This window comes from Chrysoperla carnea, chromosome 4 (assembly GCF_905475395.1).
Source record: "Chrysoperla carnea chromosome 4, inChrCarn1.1, whole genome shotgun sequence".
NCBI classification, from domain to species: domain Eukaryota; kingdom Metazoa; phylum Arthropoda; class Insecta; order Neuroptera; family Chrysopidae; genus Chrysoperla; species Chrysoperla carnea.
In genome coordinates, this window is record NC_058340.1 from 61,694,289 (window position 1) to 61,718,386 (window position 24,098).

General features: G+C 29.6%; 1 protein-coding gene across 1 annotated transcript in view; it reads left to right on the plus strand.

The window, feature by feature from the left end:
* The first annotated feature begins 2,116 nt into the window (after positions 1-2,116).
* LOC123298835 (tRNA dimethylallyltransferase) overlaps positions 2,117-24,098 on the plus strand; it is a 320,886-nt gene continuing 298,904 nt past the window's right edge. Inside the window, exons 1-3 of the mRNA XM_044880930.1 lie at positions 2,117-2,254; positions 3,286-3,423; positions 3,492-3,919. Coding sequence (XP_044736865.1) covers positions 2,135-2,254; positions 3,286-3,423; positions 3,492-3,919 — 686 coding nt within the window. The 5' untranslated portion in view covers positions 2,117-2,134. The remainder of the gene's footprint in view (positions 2,255-3,285; positions 3,424-3,491; positions 3,920-24,098) is intronic.

The following is a 24,098-nucleotide window of genomic DNA, read 5'->3' on the forward strand; positions in this document are numbered from 1 at the left end:
AATTCTTTTTAAGTTTTTATACACGTTAAATGTTTTATGACTATTTAATATTTTTTCCTTTTAAAAATCCATGATTATCCAAAACAAAGATTTGAATTTCCTAATAAAGTTCAAATTTTGTTTGTTTGTGTGCCTTTTTATAGATATAGTAATGTAGATTGTAATATAAAAGCTTATACTCCTTTTTTTTATTAACTAAATTTGTTAAATTATTAAACCAGCATAAAAAATGCCAAATGCTATATTTCCGGCATGGGAATTTTCAATATTAATAATATCATTAATTTATGCACTAGATATTTAATTTATAATCGCAGAGCCTGGACTATTTTTACATTACGTAGATATAAAACTAAATGTACTGAACATTTCATTTACGATATAAAATTTCAAAATACGAAAATTATTATTATATTTCAAAGTAATGGTCTGTGGGAAATTTCAATTTATATTTTCCACGTTGTAAATTAAAACATATTGCAAGGTAATAGCATAAAGATGGACGGTGGTATCTGTTTTTTGATTGATGGAGACAGAAGCGCCATATCGTAAGTTTCTTTAGTGTCCACCCGAGGTCATGGAAAGACCAATATCAGCTCCATCTGAACCAACACTGACAGCTCCTCTATTTAAACACAATACTGCTCACTAACTGGCCGTTCGCATGGACTGACCTGGTAAGGAGCCATTATCGGTCGTTCATATAAAAGTGTACATTTTCATCTTGTCCATTCCATATAACATTATCGAGCATAGAATGCAATTTGCTCCGTGTGAACAAAGCTGTGCTGATATTGTGTGATTTGCAAAACGTATAATTTCTGGAATTCTTATGATTTTCTGTAGTAAACCAAAGATACACTATTAGTTTTCATTTCAAATTCGACGCCACACTTAAAGCTGTGACTTCGCGCGTACATTGTAAAAAAGAGCATTTACAACGATAGCGAAAATTGTGCATCCAAATCTTTTCTTGATCCAAACATTGTAAACTCTTCGTAACTATGAGACAAGTAATATTAAAGGTTACCATTAATTTATTATTATTTCATAATTATATTAAATAATCCCGTACATTTTTTCACGAGCTGTAAAAACAAATATTTGAGGTTATAATCGCTCATATTATGCTGGGTGAATGTCGTAAGATTTTGTCATCGCTGTGAAAAAATGTAATTTGCTATCAGCAGAATATGTGCGCTACTATTCTTAATAAACTTTCATTATCATGGCATATTTTGCGATTTTATTTTTCATTCTACAAAGTTGCATAATTATTTGATGGGGCAATAATTGACAATTAATGAAGGCCTCAAAAACCGAACGTGCTATATTTTTTTACTTGACGGTACATTGTATTGGTCGCTGAATGACCGATTTCTGTAATCTATGTCTGCTCAGAAATACCAATGTTGGCCCGTACAAAGGGGTTACGTTGCAAACTGGGCAGTTGATACATTTTGTTATTTTTCTGTCAAGCTTTAGTAGGTGAAATATAATTAATTTACTTAGTTTTATCTTTTTAAGCCTAAGTGTTTAATTTGTATCGCATCAAGATTGTATGGTTGTATTCAATGTTATCCTATATTTGAATTAAAATTTGAGGTTTCTTTATTTTCTTACTTGCCATTTTGCTGACAGGATAATGACGTACACGTAAATCTTAATCGAATATCGAAGAAAATGTAAGGATTTAGAATTTTTAGGCGAAAACTTGATTTAAAAAATTGTGAAACTTAAAAAAAAATCGAATAAGGCACAAATAGACACTCGATCTAGCATGTAGAGGTCTCTAGATAGATTTTCTCTACAGTCCAGCTACAAAGCCTGGAGTAAAATAGTTTCACAGCCTAGAGTAATAGAGTTCAATGTTCATAGAAATTAGAAGATCTTACTAGATTATTGTATTCAGTATTCTGAATCTGAATAGAGAAAGTGAAATATAGAATGCCTCAGTAAATTAACTTGAGCTAAAGGCAGACATTATATGTGATGTTATGCATTTGCAAATCGATGTATATATGGATGTTATTATGCGCGTACCGCACATGTAATGTGTTTGTATGAATCACATGGAAGTTATGAACTGTCAAATATTTGTGTTTTGTGTAGTGTTCTGTTGAAAATAAAAACAATGTTACCACGTGTACCTCTAATTGTGATTTTAGGAGCAACTGGATCAGGAAAAACAAAATTATCATTAGGTATTGCACGTAAATATGGTGGTGAAATAATTAGTGCAGATTCAATGCAGGTTTGATTTGTTTTTGTATATAAGTTGGTTTTAACTTTTAGGTTAGAATGAAAGCATGTATGTATGATGTTAATGCACGATTCTATTTGTATGTACGATTCTATTCGTATACTTGTTTTCATATAAACTTTTTATTTATTTTTCTTTAGAGAATTTTTTTAAGAAATTAATTCGTGTATGTATCAAAAACATTTAATCGAGATACTTCCGGCTTAATTTTTTTTTATCATTCTTAAATGTAAGATAACGGCACGATATATCGGTTTTTTTTATAAGTTAAAGGACTAGGATAATTTACATAATATCTTTTTGATATTATATAAAAAGAACAATTCAGTAATATATATTATTTACATTGTGTAACATTCAAAAGACTTCCATATACAGTGATTATAAATTAACTATACCTACACAAGATCATATACTGCCGCAGGACTTAAATGATGTGTTCGAAATGATGTGCTAACAGCTTTGGGTTTTCCTTATACCAATAAAAAATTCAATTCTAATTCTATCCATAAATTTTGTAGTTATGGTCTTGTTTTTCATTATCTGTTTATGAATCTGGTCGTAAATGATCTTGGCTGATCAAACAGCTCTGAAAAAAAGTCCGATTAAATTCCGATTCAAATTTTCAATTCGATCCGATAGAATTCCAATTCAATCGAATAGAATCCAATATGAAATCTATTTGATTGAATCGAAATTGAATCCTATTCATTCCGATTGGTTGAATTGGAAATCAGGGATTAATATACATCCAGTTTTTCATCCAATTTCTGCTGAATTAATTAACTTTACGGGAAAAATTTTTTAGCAAAAATGTTTGTTATATTGTGCGAACTAACGTTCTTATATAAATTGTCCTCTATCTCTTATCAGCTACGAATGTAAACTAGTTTTTAACTCCTCCGCTCTAATATCCCGGATGGGAATTGGGAATGATCAATGGTAGGCATTACAACAATCGAAAGTGTTGTAAGCTGTCAGTGTATTATTCCCATTTTAGCTTTTGTTCTTATTCCCTGTAGGTTTACAAAGGCCTTGATATAATTACTGCCAAAGCCACACCAGAAGAACAATCTCAAGCTCCGCATCATTTGTTGGATGTGATAGATCCATTAAAAAACTTTTCTGTTGTGGATTTTCGAAATAAAGCACTTAAAATTGTATCCTTTTCTAAAATTCGATTTATAGATTATGTAATAGCAAATATGATTTCTTAACAATAAAATAGATAAACGATTTGTTTCAAGCCAATAAAATGCCAGTAATTGTTGGTGGAACAAATTACTACATCGAATCCATATTATGGGATGTATTAGTTGATAAAGTGCCTCAACAATCATCGGATAATGAAAATAGTGCTAGTGATAGTGAAGAAAGTCCCGCGAAAAAGTTACGAATTGATAAAACATTAATTGACGAAACAAAATCGACGTCAATAAAACATTTATTGGAAACAGTAGAAAGTATTGCTAGTAAACAGGACCAAAGTGAAGTTAGTGATATAAAAATGTTGTGTGCTGCTGTGGGAAGTGATAAATTTAACTTTATAACCGATGATTTAACGATACCTAGTGTGGAATTACATGAAGTTTTAAAACGTGTTGATCCCAAAATGGCAGATCGATTACATCCAAACAATCGAAGAAAAATTATCAGGTAATATATCACTTTTTATTAGTCATTCTAGTGTAATTTTTTTCTTTTCAAAAAACTAATAAACGATTAAATTCGATTTAGGAAAAATATTTTTAGACCTCTCCTCATAATTTGCAATAAATTTTTTTAAACGGAAAGTTTTCAGGAAAAAATTGTTGAGTAATTTCATACAATTTTCTATTTGATTTTGGTATCCTGATCGAATACAGATTAATGGTAACAGCGCGTGGTTTTTTTAAGATTATTGATGTTTAAAGGTCCGAAACATCTGTGTCACACAGGCTCCGTTACAGAAATTAATAAATATCGTTTACAATTTAAAAAAGTAGTTGTGCAACACCAGTTGTGCAAGAGAACTTTCAAGAGGGGAGGGGTACTTATAGGTTAAATACTAATGTTCAACGGGCCACATTCTTTGACGATAAATTAGTATACTGTTTGAAAACCATATCATTAGCTATTTCTATTATATGAAGTAAGAAGAGTTCTTACGGCCATTCTTATGTGTAAAACTAAGAGGGATTGTGTATGTGTATACATGAACCCAGTCGGTATCAGACTCATCACTTGAAGTTGTACACATGCAATATCAATCACACACAGTAACATATAACCATAACACACCATAACACACAGTGCACATTCCCTCTTTGTTGCATACATAAGAACGACCATAAAAACTCTTCTTACTTCATATTTTTTATATGGATGGCTAACGAGATAGCTTACAATCAGTATATTAGATATATGTGAAGTTATAATAGGTATTCAATTTTTCTTCGGCACTGATTTGTAAACTCTATTATCGGAATATGTTCCATTTAATGAGACAGTAATGACGGATCAATGGGAAAGATTGCCTTTTTTGATAATCGTGTCTAAATGTTGTTCTTATGATGGAACATAATATTGTTATGATAAAGTTTAAGGTGAAATAATGCAAAGATATGTGCATTTCATTTAAGGGGATGTCGGATTCTTTCGAGATTGCTCGGTTTCAAAAATTTGATGAAGCAGATTATTCTGCATCTGAGTTAATCTGGAATATATAGAAGGTTAAATATTTAAATAAACCATTTAACCGTACAAAGGCAGTATTACCATCAACTCTAGTGTATCGTCACAGGCACTGAATAGCGTGTATAATTGAGCAAATGGTCATAGTTGAAGAAAATTTCAATTGTACATTTGTTCTTAATAAAAATTCTAAATTAAATCAGCCAATTCTCGTTTGAGGATCGACCTGCTATTGTGTAAGTAAATATAACATAAACGATTGTCCCAACCAAAATAAAACGATTATGCAAACACTAAAAATACTTCCTTATTCGTTCTTTCCTGCTACTTACAATAAAAATGCTCGACTTGTAAAGCGGCTTAACGATCCTTATTATTATTATTAAATGTAAAAAATATATTTAACTAGGACAAGTTCCCAACCCCTTTTAAATTAAGGGTTGTTTTATAACGACTGTTATTATCTATTTATGTAATTGATATCAAAGTGGTGTAACTACTAATTTACACACAATAAAAAGGGGTTAGGTTTTATATCTTTTTGTATACTTTTTTAAATTGTATATATATATAAGAGAGTTTAAAATTAGTATACTTATATTTTATTTACCAATAAAAATTTTAACTGTGTACTAACACTCTACTTGTTAAGTTTTCACCTCTATATAAAAGCTACAACTTAGTAAGCATCGCATTAAGTACTATAAGCATTGTAAGTAGGGATTTAGGAAGTTGGCTAGGTTAGGTGAGGTTAGAGTGGCTGTCCTGGGGTGGGGCCATACGGTCCATTGTGATACCGAAAAAGGGTTGTCCCATCCGCTGCCACTACTCCATGAACCATTTGGAGCTGTTTAAGAACAGCAGGAGAGCTTTGGCGTCGACGGACTCCAGGTCAGAGAGGTCGTGAAAGAGAGGCTGGCTCAAGTAAATCCATCTTCTCATCACTGTGACAGCTCCTGAAGTAGTCGTGATACACTGCCAGGCCCAGGTGTTCATGCCTGCCGCCCAACCAGTGTCCTGTAATAGAAGTTGGCTAAATACCAAGACTAAAACTCCTACCATGTCTACCATATCTCAAAGCTCATATATTTTCTTAAAGTTTAGTTTTAAGGCAAGGCTCATTCATCCAATTTAGATTGAGTTATGATATCAATGGTTTTTTGTTTAAAAATTTTCCATTTCACAAACGATGTAATCATGTTTATATATTTCGTTGTATTTATTTATAAGATGACGTATTATAGATAAAGTTTAGGCTAGGCACTGACGATGATAATAATTTATTATGAACTTGTACTTGAACCATATCGTGTTGGTTACAGGATCTACAGCTCTTGGCTGAATTTATTATCCTGGTTATTTATTAGATGAAAATGTATTGCTTGGAAATGGCAATACTCTAGATTTCTTTTTAAAAGAGAAAGGAGGAATTGTTTTTCTACATTTTATTATAAAGAAGAGTTCGCAAATGAGGCAATGGAGCAAATGAGGACTTCGATTTTAGACTAAAAGAGAACGTTTATGAAATTACCATAGTTATGTAAGCTAATAGAGTATTCTGTAAATTTGTGGACATTTTTTTCCACAAATGTGTGGCTATTTACCTTTTCCTTCAGTACAGTAAATTATAGTAATTAAAACTTTTTACTTGTTTTTTCTTTAACAGCAAATTTAGATCCATTTTAATTCTATATTGAAGAATTATATCTGACACAATTGGTATCAAGACAAAGTCTTCCTTCTACTGATGAAGTTTATCGATAGACTTTTGCTTTTACGAACTGTTGCTTTCGTAGAGTCTAGGCAATTACCCTTAAATTTTTCGAGTTGGAATAAAATTCAATGTAATCATATTCATTCGTTTTTATTGGATTATGGAATTGAGATAAAAAATTTCAATATCTTAATTGAATGAGAGAATTCATGGAGAATTCAGTACATTGTGTTAAACATTGAATTCAGAACATTGTGTTTTGTACAATTCAGTACAAAAATTAATAACGAATGAATTTACGATTATTGATAAAACAGTAGAAATATTTGACTTCTGTAGAGGTGGAAACATCCTTTTTTTTTAAGAGCAAACGTTTAGGTATTCATTGAATAATCAATTTATTTTTTGGTAATGCGATTCTTTCAATATTCTTGAGGCAAATGAATATTATGGAAAATTAAAACTCGTTGTAATCCTTTAACCAACTGTATTAAATATTGAATGATATTTCAACTTTTCGCGACTCTGTATTAAAAATTAATGTTTAAATAATAAAAAAGCTCGTGGACTCTCCTCTCACGAAACACATGAAAAATATCTTGGAGATAAGTTGTTTATTATTATTCTTAAACATAGATGTTGTGTGATTATTTCACACCAGATTTTTTTTAGTAAATAAAAATGTATGCATGATGGGTTATTGTTATTTAATATTCCATAAATATATCAAGTTACTTACCTCTCGTTTACTTTGATGGGTAAAAACGATAATATAAGAGCGATATACTTCGCATTCAAGTAATTTTATTGTTTTTTGACCCTAGATTTTGATTTTGATTTATATTAAAAAAAAAATAACCCTATCTATTTTGCATTTTGTGTGTCTAGTAGTTATAATTTTTATGGTGGTTTAAATTTTAAATATATGGTGATAGTTTTTTAAATCGGATTTTTATTGCCAATCAGGTGGGTATATGGCTGTTTAGCATTCCGTAAACAAATTTTAAAATATAAGAGGGATCTCCCTCGTTATCCAATTTTTGGCTAACAAACAATGGGTTGTAGGTATTATAAAAATTATAAAAAGGGCTCGATAAATTTTTTTCTCAATAAAAAATCCAATATGTGTTTCTGTTTTCAACAATTTTTGGTACCATATTTAAATCCAAACACCCCCGAAGATGACACTAGCATATAAAAATAAATACATAATCTGTAGATATTGAAGTCATTTGAGCCATTTGACTCATTGCACTGAAAATTGGCCTCTGAGATGCTGTTTTGTAGTGGTTATCACTGCGACCGTATCTGAGTGTGTAGATCTTGGATATGAAGACAACTGTGAATGACTCCACGATACACGGTAAGAAATTTTTTGTGGATACCACTATGTCAGTATCAGTGCGATCGTCGTACTGATTTGATCATTTAAAGAATAGTAACATTAGCAATAGCTATGGCGGTCGCGTCAGGCTCATACTGGTTGGCGATACCCACAATACTTCTGGTGAATTGCCCTATTCAATACTGTAATATTACTTATGCTAACATAAATACTATAGTATCTGTCTCTATACTATACCAGCATTGTAGTAAACGCATTAAATTTCTTATCGTGTTGTACTAACTTGGGAAAATATCAGATATATTTTTTTAAATTTTGTTGTTAAAGCCAATGACTGGGATGATAAGGAGGAAAAAATTTTTTTTACCGGCCTTTATCTTTATCCCGTAAAGTTGTTTACTTTCGCGCATTGTTGATTTCTCGTTTTAAAATATTGTTTCAAATTGTTTTTGGATAGAAATATTCCCCATGCCGTTTCGCTAAATTCTTAGTGTGGAATTAACAAAAACTGAAAATTTTTCTATATACATACCTACGAAATAAACGGAACATTTGATTTGAGTGAGTCTCACCCCAGGAAAGCTACTCGAATCTACCTACGAAATAATTTTTGAACAATATCCTTCACTTAACATATAAATCTAACCTAAAATAGTGTTGGAAATACCTAGTTACTACTTATGAAAAGGTCGTTAAAATAAGGTTATTAAATGTGTTAAGTGCCAGGTGGTTAATGTTCTTTCTTTTACTTTGTGTCAGATTTAATTGGCTCTTGTGTACGATATAATTTAGATCTTATTATACCATGTATATATGAAATATATATCAAGGTATACTAAGTTTAGTTCCAAGTTTGTAACGGTTTACACAATATTGTTTTTAAAATTTTGGTATAGGTGTTCATAAAGTCACCTTAAGAGTTCATTTTCGGTCGTCTGTCTGCCTATCTGTCCATCTGTCAACACGATAAATTAAAAACGTAAAGGGATATCAACCTGAAAAGTAATTTTGAGTTCGTAAATGGGCAACATAGTTCAATTTGATCTTGGATTCGAAGGACCCATTTTATAAACCGTTAGAGATAAAGCAAAAGTTTAAATGGAAAAAAAAATAAACAAGTTTTGTTTGAAACATTTTTTTCTTGATTTAAGAGAAAAAGTTTTTGTCCAGTATACAGGACATTAGGAGTGAAGAATTTAAAATGGGTTCAAGAATGAATGTTCAAATTTCTTCGAGATTGCGAGTTTCTTATCTCAATGCTTCTTACCTAATGGTAATACCTACATTTTTATTCGATATGTACGGCATTTTTTGCTTTAATGATTTTTTAGACTAATTTTCGCCAAAAAAATTTAATTAAGAGTTTTTTAAAACTCATTAAATGGTCCTCTTTATTTTATTTGAATTTTAAGTCTTATTATTTTTACTTATTACATCCCCATAAATATAAATAAATGATGTTAATAATGGAGCATTTCTGTTGAAATTACCAGAATTTATGGATGTGATGAAAAAAAAAAATGGAAAGAAAATATTAAACTATTGTAACCAATAATTTAAAATCAATGTTAAATAAATAAGAAAAATGTTTTTTGGACAGAGTCCATAAAGAGTGTTAAATTGTCAGACAGTTGTGTCATTGGAAAACTTATAAGTAATAATAATTGTTCTATAATTTGTTTTATATTTTCTTTTATTTTACAAAAATTTTATTTTTGTTTTTTTATGTCAAAATTTTACGACAAGATTATTTTTATGATGACGCATAACTGAATTGAATCATTGGCAGTGATTCTTCGTATTTAGTCTCTTGTATACTTGTTGCAATGATTATGTAAAAACCGCTTTAGTATAAAAACGCTACTTGTACATTGAACACAAATAAGTTTAACAGATATATTTATAGACATCTGATTATAATAAATATAAATACTTATTATCTTTGTATATATTATACCCAGCTGTCTACACTGAACTAACTGATGGTCTATTACTCATACCGATATGACATCACAGCAGGGCTTACCCGCGTTTTAGGTCACGTGATATACAGTTTAAAAATTACGATTTTAATTTTAATATTTTAAAAGAAAAATGTGCATTTATGACTCGAAATCAGAATATTTAAGTATATTTTTACATAAATTTTAACTTTTTTCAAATTTCATGATTTATTTTTGACTAACGATAATACCCTATATGAGTTATTATATAAGAGATGTTATGAAAATAAAGCTGCGAAGTATTCATTTGGTTACATTATTTCTAGCACATTTTCTACCTACTAGTAATTTTCTTACCAAGATGTATTTATTACACGCGTTACATTTCTAGGCTTTCATTTCCACATTGAAAGCCAACCCTCACGTGGCGTAAACATTTACCGATATAATTTATTTAAATTGAATTTCAATCAATAATTTTTTTCGGGAAATTTCCAGGCTAAATAGATATTTTTAGAATGAAAATTAACTTTTTCTTAGTATAAGCTACTTTGTGTGAGAAATATGTACAGCAAAGAAGGTTTAAATACAAAATAAGGTAGACGTATTGAGTAACCTCTTAATAATTTAAAATCGCTCAAAAATGGAGTTTAAGTTAAATTTATCTAATTTTCGATTGTATCCATGCGAGCTTTTCGAATGAACATAAAACAATTAAACTATGCTTTATTTTGGAGCTTTAATATTGAACCATTTTGTACACAAGATATATATCTCAACCATCCTTCGCTTTGTTTTCCAGGCTTGTATTTGAATGACTTTAAGAGTGTTTAAATTACATTAATAAGGTCTTTATTGTTTAAAAAAAATTCACCATATCATCATCATATGCACTTTTTAGACTTAATTTAACGAAAATATCATAATACGTAGAAAATGATGGTAAAGCAAAGCAAATTGGTAAAATAATTGATTTCCTTACAGAAATTAAAAAAAAATTTGTATGGTAGCCTTGTTAAACTTTCTTATTGAAAGACCCTATACTTGAATAAATTTACAGATACCTAAATAATTAATTAAAATCATTGTAAATACTAGAAAAACACAAAATTTTCAATTTATATAATTGTGCAAACAATTCCTTCATAAATAATTTTCTAAATATTAAATGAGCGAGAAGATTTTGTAACAATATGTCTATTATTTATATTTTTAAAATTCCTGTGCTTCATGACAAACTACTGATAGTAGTATAGTAGAAAAAGCAATACATTCCCCAGCACATTCCCTTAGCAACGATAGGAACCCGGAAATGTGGTTTTCCTACACGGTCAGATGTGTATGGCGTTTATTACAATGCTAGTATGGTATAGAGATATATTCTTTAGTATCCATGTAAGCATAAGTAATATTACATTATTTATTAGGCCTGACGATTATTGTTAATGTTACTATTTCCTTCATACAGTACACGGTATGGCGTTCACACCGCACCGATACAGTACGGCGTTTAAAACGGTACTCACATAGTGATATCCCCAAAAAATTTCTTAACGGGTACGAAATGGGAACAACGATTTTCAAGTAGCGTTTTGATGCTAGAAAAGCTCTCTGATATTTTAAATTGTTACCGGCAATGAATCAAGTAACAGTAAATATCCCCGCCAAAATTTACTTTCTCGTATTTTTATTTGTTTCATCGCTTGGTAACCATTTAAAATATCAGAAAAGCAGATATTCTGGCGTCAAAAAGCTCGCTCAAGTCGTTTTTATCTAAGAATTTCAGAAAAAGTAAGTATATAATTCGATTTATATCTTACCGCTTCAGGACAATACAATTGATTGGAAGGGAATTCCTAGGGTACAATCTAGGAGGGAGACTCGGATACAACGTTTCAGGTGACAGCTAATATATACTTTAAAAAAATAATAATAGGCCCTTGAACTCCTAAGTGGAGCATAAGGCATCAATGAACATTCGCCATCGAACAAGATTATTTCCCAGAGTTTTTATTGGATGAATCGAATTCTAATCCAGCCTTTGATGAGCCATGTGGTTTTTGTTGCGTCCCATACAATATAACTCCGTGAATCTCTCTGTCAATGAGTGTCTCGTTTTTTATAGTAAATTCAACGATTGAAATATGAAAAATTTCACTTTGGAAATCTTTGAATATAAAAAATAAACATTTTACACATTATTTCCTTGTAATTAAATTTTATCCATCGACCGTCAGTTAATAATTTTAAGTTAAATATCACCTCATAGTTATTATTATTAAAGTTTTAACTGTAGTACAAATAATGTATGTCCCCACAACTTTATATCTTATAATGGCTTACTGACTTAAATGAATAGCCTATTAACTACACACACATATACCCGTTCGTGCAAACACTGAAATATACAAGATGTCACATAATAGTAGAATAAATAAGCCAGAACAAAGTGTCGAAAGTGGAAACACCGATTATGTCATGTCTTCCGAAAATAGTGCCATTTTTTGTTAATAATTTCAATTTTTTTTGGCACAAAAACGGCAAACTAAGTGTTTCAAAAAATGACATGATTTTCGGAAGACATCATAGATACCGTGTAATCGGACATCGGATTCGTAAACAGCGGCCAAAAATACCTTCTAAAACAAAGTTGTGACAAATATTTAGTTTGCCTTAGTTTGCTTTTGTACCAAAAAAAATCAAGAATTACCAAAAATGGCACGATTTGCAGAATACGTGACAAAAATGGGTAATCTGATATCAGATTCGTAATCAGCGATCAAAAATACCTCCTAGATAACAGTTTGGACGATAAATAATTAGTTTTCCGTTTCTGTGCCAAAAGTGGAATTTCGGGTCAAAAATGGCACGATTTTTGGAATACGTGATATAGAATTCATGTAATCTGACTCGTATTCGTATTGATGATAGGATGACGGATTCGTATTCAGCGACCAAAAATACCTACTAGATGCCAATTTTAAGCCATAATAAGTATTTCAAAAAAATTGGGGATACATATGCCTCTCGCTGAGGTCCTATGCCTCTTTCTGATTAACTTAAGTTGGCTGAATGTTCCTTTGACTGCTATAAACACATTACAAAATATTTCATCGAAATCTGTACTGTTTCCCCAGGTTTCCTATGCATCCCGGCTTATTAGTTGTACTGAAAGAATGGGGACGGATCGGGAAATTTCCAAAGAAGCATGAATCATCCTATTACTCTTGTAATACTAGATATAATATAAATATATTTCTTGCTCTGCATTAGAGGAAAAAAGATACACATTGTGTTTACCTACGGATCCTATAAAAACACCTACAATGTATATAGGTTATAATGTTACTATTATCATACATTCACTCCATGTATCTTGACTTTAAACTTTTCCTTCCTGTTTGTTCGTTCGTACCTGTGTTTTGTTAATATTATCATGTGCTAAAGGCTATAAGAAGAATTTAAGCTCGTTCATGACATCACTTAAACGAAGACGAATATTAGAAAAAATCGTCGCAAATATCAAAATATTCCAGAATTGGAATCACAAAATTTTTGTAATACATTTTTCCTAAATATCGGAACCAGATTCTTAAGTAACAAAAAAAAAAAAATCACGATTGAACTCCATATTGGTTCAGACCGCCTTCTTTTTAAATGGAAATTTCTATTACACTTTGATTTGAAAAATATATTGTAATTACTTGTTATTTATTTTAAATTTTTCATTTAATTTTAGAAATGCGTTAAGCAATGCATCTAAGTGAAAGGTATTATATAAATATGTTCTAGCTGCGATATGCGTTGAGATAGTTGTAAGGCGCTTGAAGAGTGGGAGTTTCTTAGTTGAATAGATACACTACAACAGGTAAGTCACGATACAAGTCACTTTTGCAATTGCATGTAACACCTATAATACCTCTTACTTAGATGCATTGCTTAACGCATGTACTATGTCATGCTCGAGATATTTATATGTCTAGATGTAAATCGAACATTCTGTATATAAGTGCTTTGTAATTGGATAAATTTGTAGATTTTTATTAATTGATTTGTTTAAATATCTTGGAAAATATGCGTCGGATCAAAATTTGGTTAAAAACTTTTTCTATTCGTCTTGATAATATTAATTCAGTAGTATACTTTTCTACTCTCAATTACAGAACACCCTGTATATGTATATTTTGATATTTGTATACGTTTATGTATTGTAAATAATTCATAAAGGAAACTTGTACAAATACAAAGTTATCTTTACATCCATGTTTATATTATGTTAAAGGGTTCAGGATATGTACATGACCCCAGGATTAAATACCTTCATGTGTAGTATGTACATACTGTGTGGGTCTATATGTATATCATAAAAGCAGTCTTCTTCATATTAGTTTACTTTACACATATGGTATTTAGTCAGCAATGATTTTATTATACCATGCATATATGTAATATGCATGGTATACTAAGTTTAGTCCCAAGTTTGTAACGCTTAAAAATATTGAAAGTAAAAAATTTTGGTAAAGGTGTTCAATAATCATCTAATTAGTCCATTTCCGGTTGTCTGTCTGTCGTCTGTCGTCTGTCGTCTGTCTGTCCGTCTGTCTGTCCGTCTGTCATCACGATTACTCAAAAACGAAAAAATATATCAAGCTGAAATTTGTATAGCATGCTGAGGACGTTAAAAGTGAGGTCGAGTTCGTAAATGAGCAACATAGGTCAATTAGGTTTTGGGTCCGTAGGACCCATCTTGTAAACCGTTAGAGATAAAGAAATCCTTATAAAAAAATAACCAACTTTTGTTTGGAACATTTTTTCATAAATATCACTGTTAACCCGCGAGGGCGCAAATTAGGCGTAAATTGTATAGTATGTAATTATGGGATTATCAGTTATGTGTGTGTTTGTAATGTGATCGAATCATCAACACTGTCTATGCATGGTATTTCAACAATTAACTCAGTCAATTGTTTGTTTTGACTTGTTTTAACATTCATTCATGGCCATTATATGTACGTCGATATTATTGATATCTATTTGTTATTTAAATCAATCTTATAGATATATAGACCTTTGATAAATTTTTTATCCTTTTTCATTTTAATGAATAAAATGCATTGCAAATTTTAAAACACCCACTAGTTGTTTATTTTAGAGGCAGACTCAAACTAAAAATTAATGAAAATTTATAGATTTTTATTCCCACACACTGTTTTTGCTTTTTTTCATCATTAACCAACCACTCAAATACAAATATATTCCATGCAGCAAATAGTACCTAGAAAATGAGAAACACAAACTGACTTAAAGGAAAGTTTGAAGCACAGACTATATTTCCTAAGCTCCGTTCAATAAAAACACGCTATGTATATTATAAAGAGTGTTTTTCGAAAAATCGAATAGGGTTGGATCCTTTAAAAATTCATAAGAAATACTGTGTCAGTGGAATCAAATTTCAAAGATCGATTACCATATATTCTTCGTCTAAACTTTATAAAGCATTCTGAGATGGAATTCTCCAATGTAAAAAAAATTTCTCGGGCTTCTTTTTTGTCTTTTGTTTTTGGAGTAATGCTCTTTTTGAGTTAAAGTGCGAAATATGTGTATGAATTTAGGATTAATACCATTAGTTATTTCAATTATTTAATGTAAATCTTGAGTTTAAAAGCTTTTCAAAAATTGAGCTTTTATACCGAGAAATTTCTTCTAAAATAAGTTCAACAGGTTAAAAAAACATGTATGTGTACAAAGTCTCAGCGATGAGGTATTCACCAAATTTTTAAAGGCGTGAGTTTGTGGTGTAATACTTTTGGATCCCACGTTTGGATACAAATGATCAAGAAAAAATATCTAAATAAGCATTATAAAATCTGGCAATGTTGGACGGACACCCTGCAACAATATACTTGACATAAATTTATTTTGAAATCATCAGATATTCATTTCAACTCTGAGATTGTATAAACATAATTAACATTAATGTTGTTATTATTATTATTATTTTCAAATATTTAGATAGTACTTTTCATATTATCAGTCATTATTCTTAATAGAAGAGTTTTTTTTAGTGATTTATGTATATACACAGAATTAAGTAGGTTATTAGGATTTTTGGCTTTTTTTTTGTTGTAATTATTTAACATTTTTTATCAAAAAAATTACATGTATATACTGATAACAAATTGTGTTCTTATCTGCAATTATCATAAAAAGAGTAAATGTTATGATTGTTCTATTATTATATTAAATGTTTTGATAAATAATCTAATTATACCACGGGCGCCAAATTATTATTATGATTTTTTTGGTCTTAAGACGGCTCTATACACATTTTTCAATGACGTAAAATCATTCTTTGATTGGCGTGAAACTTTCTAATGTTTTTAAAACTCCTCTTAAATATCCATTGGTGGAAAAAAATATTTATAAAGAAAAGTGGTTTTCCAGACAAGAATGGTAAAAGTTATATTTGAATTTCATTCACTGCGATTATACCCTTTACTGTATCGACTTGAAATTTGGATATGGGCTACAAAAAAAAAAATGGAAGCACCCTGGTTGACATAATTTCAACCCTTGTAGTGATATGAAACAAAAAAATCTGAAAAATTCTTAATCAGTAAAGATTGCTATTGTCTGGATCTTAGCAAAAAAAAAAATTCACAAAATGGCGTCGACATGAAAAAATAGAACTTGAAATATCATGTCAATCACATTGAAAAATGTAGTTTCCAGAAAAACTCGTTTTAAGTTTGAGAAACAATTTCGGCAGAGTAACGTCGGATAAGATCGTTACCCACTTTGGATTAATCGGCGATTCCAGATCCATAAATTGGAACTTCTTCTACTTCATACGCAAAGTCTTGCAAAATTATTTCTGCTAACCGGGCTGCGATCAATTCGAACTTCGTTACCAGAAAATCCACTGTATCTCAGAAAATAATTTTAATTTCCTATTTCCAGATCAGAATATTGCCTTACCCATTACTGGTATTCTATTTGATTGCGGAATACTTGCGGGGTTCGAATTTTCAGATGCTCTTACAATTTCCAATGTTTTATATTATTAGGAGTTTTTCAAATTCCAGATAAATTATGAATTTATCAAAATAGAAGAGTTAAATTAATAAAATTTATTATTGTAAGGGTGAGAAATTCGATCAGTCTTGTTAATAACAATGGCTTTGAATAATGTTGGGTGGTGAGAATTATTATTTATAGTATTGATCATCGTATTATATATATATATATTGTTCAAAAGGGCAGATAAATTGAGAATGTTTAGAAAATGTAGCCACACGTACAGTTGGTTATAATTAAATTTTTTTCTTTTAATAAAAAAATAAATAGATGTTTTTATGATCCGTAGGTAAAAAACCTTCACAAGCCCATCAAACTTGTAATGTTGTCCGCAGCACTTACTAATAGCATCTCATCAAGGGGACGAGTTTCATTTTTACAGACTCTATAATCGGTTATTTTTATACCAAGGTATACTAAGTTTAGTCCCAAGTTCTTAACGCTTAAAAATATTGATGCTATGAACAAAATTTTGGTATAGGTGGTCATAAAATCACCTAATTAGTCCCTTTCCGGTTGTCTGTCTGTCTGTCTGCCGTCTGTTATCATGATAACTCAAAAACGAATAGAGATATCAAGCTGAAATTTTATAGCTTGCTAGAAACGTAAAAAGTGAGGTCGAGTTCGTAAATGAGCAACAAAGGTTTTGTAAACTGTTAGAGATAGAATAAAAGTTTAAATATAAAAAGTGTTCTTTATAAAAAAAACCCTTTTCTTTGAAACATTTTTTCGTAAACATCACTGCTTATTTATTACATAAATTGAATAGTATGTATTATATGGGTGTATCAGTTATATATGTGAGACATGTATGTATGTGTAAGGTGACAGAGTAATCAATACTGTCAATACATGGTATTTCCACAATAACCTCAGTCAATTGTTTGTTTTCACTTGTTGAACATTATTTTCAGAATCAGAAAACTAAACTTTTTTGCTTAACGAAGGACACTTTGATCCTAACATCAACTATTTAGGAATCCGTCAAACAACAATTCTAGCCTATTCCGGAAGGTTTTATTTCGAAAAATAACGTTTGAAAAAATATAATCGTAATTTTGATTCGTAAATTAGGTTTAATCGTCATTTAGATAGATCTTGAATCTTAAATTTTAAAGTGATTAGTCTATTTACCATTTATCAAGCATTTTAATTTTGTATTGATATGCACCTATTGACATTGATTTTGTGCTGAATTTTTTTACAACAGATTCTTAAATTGCCCGAATAAAAAATTGATGTTATCGAACCATTTTCAATATGGTTTATGTAAACAAACCAATTTTTATTTAATTAATAATATACCTATGTAGAGAGGGAGCACACAAAATTATTATTGGAAAATTGAATTTCTAAGAAAGAAATTACGTTTCAAATTTTGTATTAGTGAATGAATATTATTTTTCTTTATAATTTATTTATTTATAGGTTGGTATTACTTAATTGTAATTGTTTCATGCGAGAAAAACAATGCATATTCGTGGAGAAATGCAAGTTGTATCTCGAAACACGTAGGATTACACAAGAAAGAAAGGGCTTATATATATTTTTTTAATTAATTGATTATTTTTTTTATAATAAATGTTTTTCTCTCTCCTGTAAACTTGTGGAAAATTTTTCGATATTCGTTTAGTACAGAACAGAGATAGAGCCAGAGGCAGCAATTTTATCAACTTTAAAAGAGTAATTCATATTTAATAAAAAAATTAGGAAATATTATTACAGTAACTAGGCTTCGCACGGGTGCAATGCGGATACTAAATATACTACAGAATGCCTTTATATACAAAAATGTGTTTATTTACGATATCACATTAGAAACCTCTAAAATTATCAGTGCTTATCTACTATATTATGCATGTACTATACATACAAATCTTCCTCTTGAATCACTCTATCTAATAAAAAAAATCCGCATCTAAATCCGTTGCGTAGTTTCAAAGATCTAAGCATACATAAGGACAGCGGGAAGCGACTTTCTTTATACTATGTAATGATAGTGTTGATAAGAGATGATTATATTTTGTATACTCTTATTAATTAGGATGTTGTTAGAATTGGCATTTAAACAAATAAACATTGGAAAATAGTCTTCCAAACCCTGTAAAAATAATACACCAGTAATTGAATATAAATAGAAATGAGATTTTATTTAAATATATACGATACTGAAAAGCTATATATCTTACAAATATAATGAATATGGTAAAGAAACCTTAAATATTTTTGCGAGGCAACGCTAAATTCGAACGAATTGCAGATGGTTTAATGACATCAACATTGGTTGTCTTTTGAGTTGGGATTTTTTCAGGCCATTTGATACCTTTTAATTAGTAATAACTTCGTAGTAACTACTCATAAATCCTAAACAGTTTAAGTTTGAATTCGTATTTAAATAACTTTTAAAATTTTGCCTGGGGACACTTTTCATAACTAAGCCCATTATTTTTTATTAATATGATAAATTGTATCAAATCGTGGCAAATTTTGTATTTCAATTTTCTATAAAGTAACACCGTCTTTTTTCTTAATGTGACGGTTTTATTTTTAAATAATGAATAGCCATAGGTATTGCGTAGAATGTAGATCATTAAACTTCCGTGTATTTGCGTAAATATGACAAAGAACCGTTTTTTGTTGGACTAATTTCTATATTTCATCTTCAGGGCAGATATAAGAAATTTTTTCTGTCATGCGATTGTATTACTATTTAGCCCAACCCTTTTTTTTCAGTATGAAATTTCAATATTCTCAGTATTTTCGTGATACATGATTCTTAACATGGAACAGACTAAAAATGCATTTATATATGTTTAAAATGTTATAAATTATATTATTGAAAGTAAAAACAGACCTAAAATTAAATTTTTCTAATGACTGATCATATGATTCATGATGAAAATGTCTGGCGGCAAGTGGGTGTTAGGTCTTTATACTTTATATTAAGTTTTTTTTCATTTATCTGTTGGAAAATTTTATATAATTGATTTAATTAATTATTTTAATCTTTTTTTTTTCGTCTATTTTTTGCTCATTTGTGATTTTAAACTTATTACAGGTTATTTACACTTGTATAAAATTATTTATTTATTTTTTATTTATTGGAACGATTTTTTGTTATGATGAGGTCGTATTTCATATTGGCAGCAAATAATAAATGAAAATTATTATATTTTTAATGCGTAATTAACTGAATTATTTGTAGTCAATGACTTCATGAAAAGTTTAACTTATGATACAAATAATATTTGAACTTTAATGTTTGATAGATTTTATCTAAAAATTGTAGGAGTCAGATTATTTATTTTTATAATTCATTATTGATCACCTTTAAAACTTGAACTAAATACGTCAAAAGTGGTTATTATTTCCTTGATCAAAATATTCTATTCACTCTGAAAATCGAAAAAAAAATAATATTACGATTACCGTTTTGAAAAGTCTCGAACATTATGACATCGTTTTTAAAAAGCTGAAATTGTAAACCTGTTTGGTGATAATGTCTGCCAGTATAACTTAGGTAATAGTTTTGATGCACGAATTTTGTGAAGAAATCCTGCTTTAAATTTGTAAATTTTCATTCAAAAAGGAAGAAAGGGTATGATGCCTTGTTAATATTAGTTTTTCCAGCAAATTGGATCTCAGAAATGGAGAGTTTAGAGAAAGAGAAGGAATGAAGAAACACATGGCTTGGGATTTGTAGATAAACTTTACCGAGTAGGATGGAGACACAATTAATTATTCCCCAAGGCATAAGTGATTTGATTTATAATGGTCGTAATAATTCCCAAGAGTTAATTTTATACCATGTATATATGAAATATATCAAGGTATACTAAGTTTAGTACCAAGTTTGTAACGCTTAAAAATATGAATGCTTCCATCAAATTTTTAGTAAAGATGTTCATAAAATCACCTAATTAGTCCATTTTTGGTTTTCTGTCTGTCCGTCTGCCCGTCTCTCCGTTCTATAGCGTGCTTAGGATGTAAAAAGTGAGGTCTAGTTCGTAAATGGGCAACATAGGTTAATTGAGTCTGGGGTCCGCAGGACCCATCTTGTAAACCGTTAGAGATAGATCAAAATATACAAATTTTGTTTGAAGCATTTTTTCGAAGCATCAAGGTTTACCTGTGAGGGTGTAAATTAGGTTAGAACATTGTATAGTATGTATACATGTATTGTATTGTATCAAAAAAACATGTATTGTATATATCATGTTTACAGTAACAGGTATTTATTTGCGTTAAATTCAACATGAAAATGGTTCTTTTATTTATTAGAAAACTTCTTTTCTGCTTTATAGTAATCGCAATACGAATCGAATGATATAAAACATCTGAATTTAAATTTTTATTAATAATATTCAAAATTCGTATGATTTGCTTCCTACTTATTCAAATTTAGGTCATACACGTTAATAAAAATTTCCAAGTAATTTCTTCGAAACAAAATAAATTAAATATTTATATATTTTTCTTTAATATATAACAGTTAAATAATAACAGTATCTATTGTATTCAAAATAGCTTGTGTTGTTCAAAATAAAAACAGAAAAATTATTGCACAGGTGTGAACGTTACATATAACGTCTATATATAGTTAAACTGATCTGAGTAATTTAAATTCAAGATACTCTTATTCCGGAGATTTTCTGAATATGAAGATTTTTGATTTCTTGCCGATATTTACACCGTTATAACAAAGTAAAAAATATGAATACTGCTTAAAAATGCTGTATTTAAGTGTACAAAAATATTTAAAATACATTATAATTTTGAGAATTTTAGACGCAGTTTTTTGGCGCTCTCTGTTGATGATGTATAAGTACGTGATCTGTCAATTTTTGACAGTTCAATGTATAATTTACACTTTAAAAAAATATACAACATAGAATTTACACTCGTTATTATTAAGTTTTCTAATAAAAAGGCCGTAGAATAGTATAATTTAATGAAATTCCATATAAAATGTGAGTAATTAATATCATACAGTATGTCAACAAATTTGACAAGCCCGTACTTTGATGTCATGTCCGTATAAAAATTTCCGTTTTAGAAATTTTTAAATGCCCTCACTGAATTAGTACTTTTATTAATTAATTTTAAGTAATTAAAAAGATATTAATTACTAAAATAATGGTTTAGTTGAAATGTCTTGTCATTAAAGTTACGGAAGAAGAATATTTGAACCAAATTTAAATTTCATGAATATTCGCTATTTTCGAAAAATTTCTCTCATAATTTTCGTCTAATGTTCCCAAGTACTAACAGAATCCAGACATGGTTGAAAATCCAAGATGTTTGTACTGTATGGAGGTCGTAAAAATACTATAATAATTAATAACAAACGACAGACTGATTGCAAGACAACGCATTTATCTATTCTTGAATTTACTGCGACAATTTTTAAACTATTAAATTTAGGTCATAATTATTTTAAGAGAAGGAGAAATAAATGAAAACGTTAAGCTTACACCTGAGGTGGTCGAAAAATGTGTAAAAATATTTTAATTACAAGCAGTGTACCGAAAATAGTTTTAAGTTTTTGTATGTGTGTGTGTGTGTAAAACTTTTTTTCTTTTTCTCAGAAGAAGACCTAATTAGATAATCGACGTTACGGCATACACAGCTCATGAAAAAAGTAGAACGTAAAAAATTGTTCTAAGTTGATGTTTGATCGTTATTTGTTGAACGTTTCATTTAACTTTATGACACAGAAATCGTTTGGAAAATTTTCAGTTTTAATTACTAAATGTTCATTTATTTGTGTAAAAATGGCACAAGGCGTGTTTGAGGTATAGAAATAGAAGTCTAGGTAGTGTTTCATGGACACCATAATTTTATGATTATAGGTTTATGACTCTGTAAATTATAATGACATTTAAAACTATAATAACTACAGTTTGCATGTATACCTTGCAACGAAATTGATTAAAGGGACGATAAATTTCAAAAATTTAATTAAGGGGATAGGTAACATTCCTTTAATTGCACAAAAGAAATTTTATTCCTATTTATTCTATTTATTGGATTGGTAGTATGTAGGTAACTTTCCCAAAATTGAAGATTCTACTTGTGTAACAGAGACATGAATTCCGTTTCAGTATGGAAATATGGAATCAAAAACATTTTGCGTTTGATTATTAACACTGTTGGTCCAATTAAAACCACACAAAACAATGGATTTGCTAATGTTCAAACTAAAGCCCAGTGATTATCTTTTTTTTAAGAAATAAAAAGACAAATTAAAATACAAAAAAAAAGTGAAAACAAACAATTGACTAAGTTAATTATTGGAACACCATTTATAGACAGTGTTGATTACTCTATCATATTACACATACAGACATGTCACACATATATAACTGATATTCCCATATAATAAATACTATACAATATGCGTATAATTCACGCTCTCACGGGTAAAAACTGATGTTTACGAAAAAATGTTTCATACAAAAGTTGTTTATATTTTTATAAGGAACATTTTTTACATTTAAACTTTTGTTCTATCTTTAACGGCTTTCAAGATGGGTCCTACGGACCCAAGACCCAATTGACCTATGTTGCTCATTTACGAACTCGACCTCATTTTTTACGTCCTCAGCACGCTATAAAAATTTCAGCTTGATATCTTTATCTTTATCCTTTTCTTTTCTGATTAATCGTGATGACCGGCGGACAGACAGACGACAGACAGACAGACAGACAGACAGACAATCGGAAATGGACTAATTAGGTGATTTTATGAATACCTATATCAAAATTTTGTTCATAGTATCAATATTTTTAAGCGTTACAAACTAGGAACTAAACTTAGTATACCTTGGTATATTTCATATACGTGGTATAACAATATATTCAAACTAAAATGTTCATTTTATGTTTCCTTATCGATTTTACTGTAAGTGTAGCTCGAGGCAAAACTCGCATGATATCTATCTTTCGTGATAATAAAACTTTAATTTTTGTTTAAATTAATTGTAATGCAAATCTGTTTAAAATTTTATACGGTGATCGAATTACAAACAATCAAAACTTTTCCATTTATAAAATTTTGCATAATTTTGTTGACTGTGGACA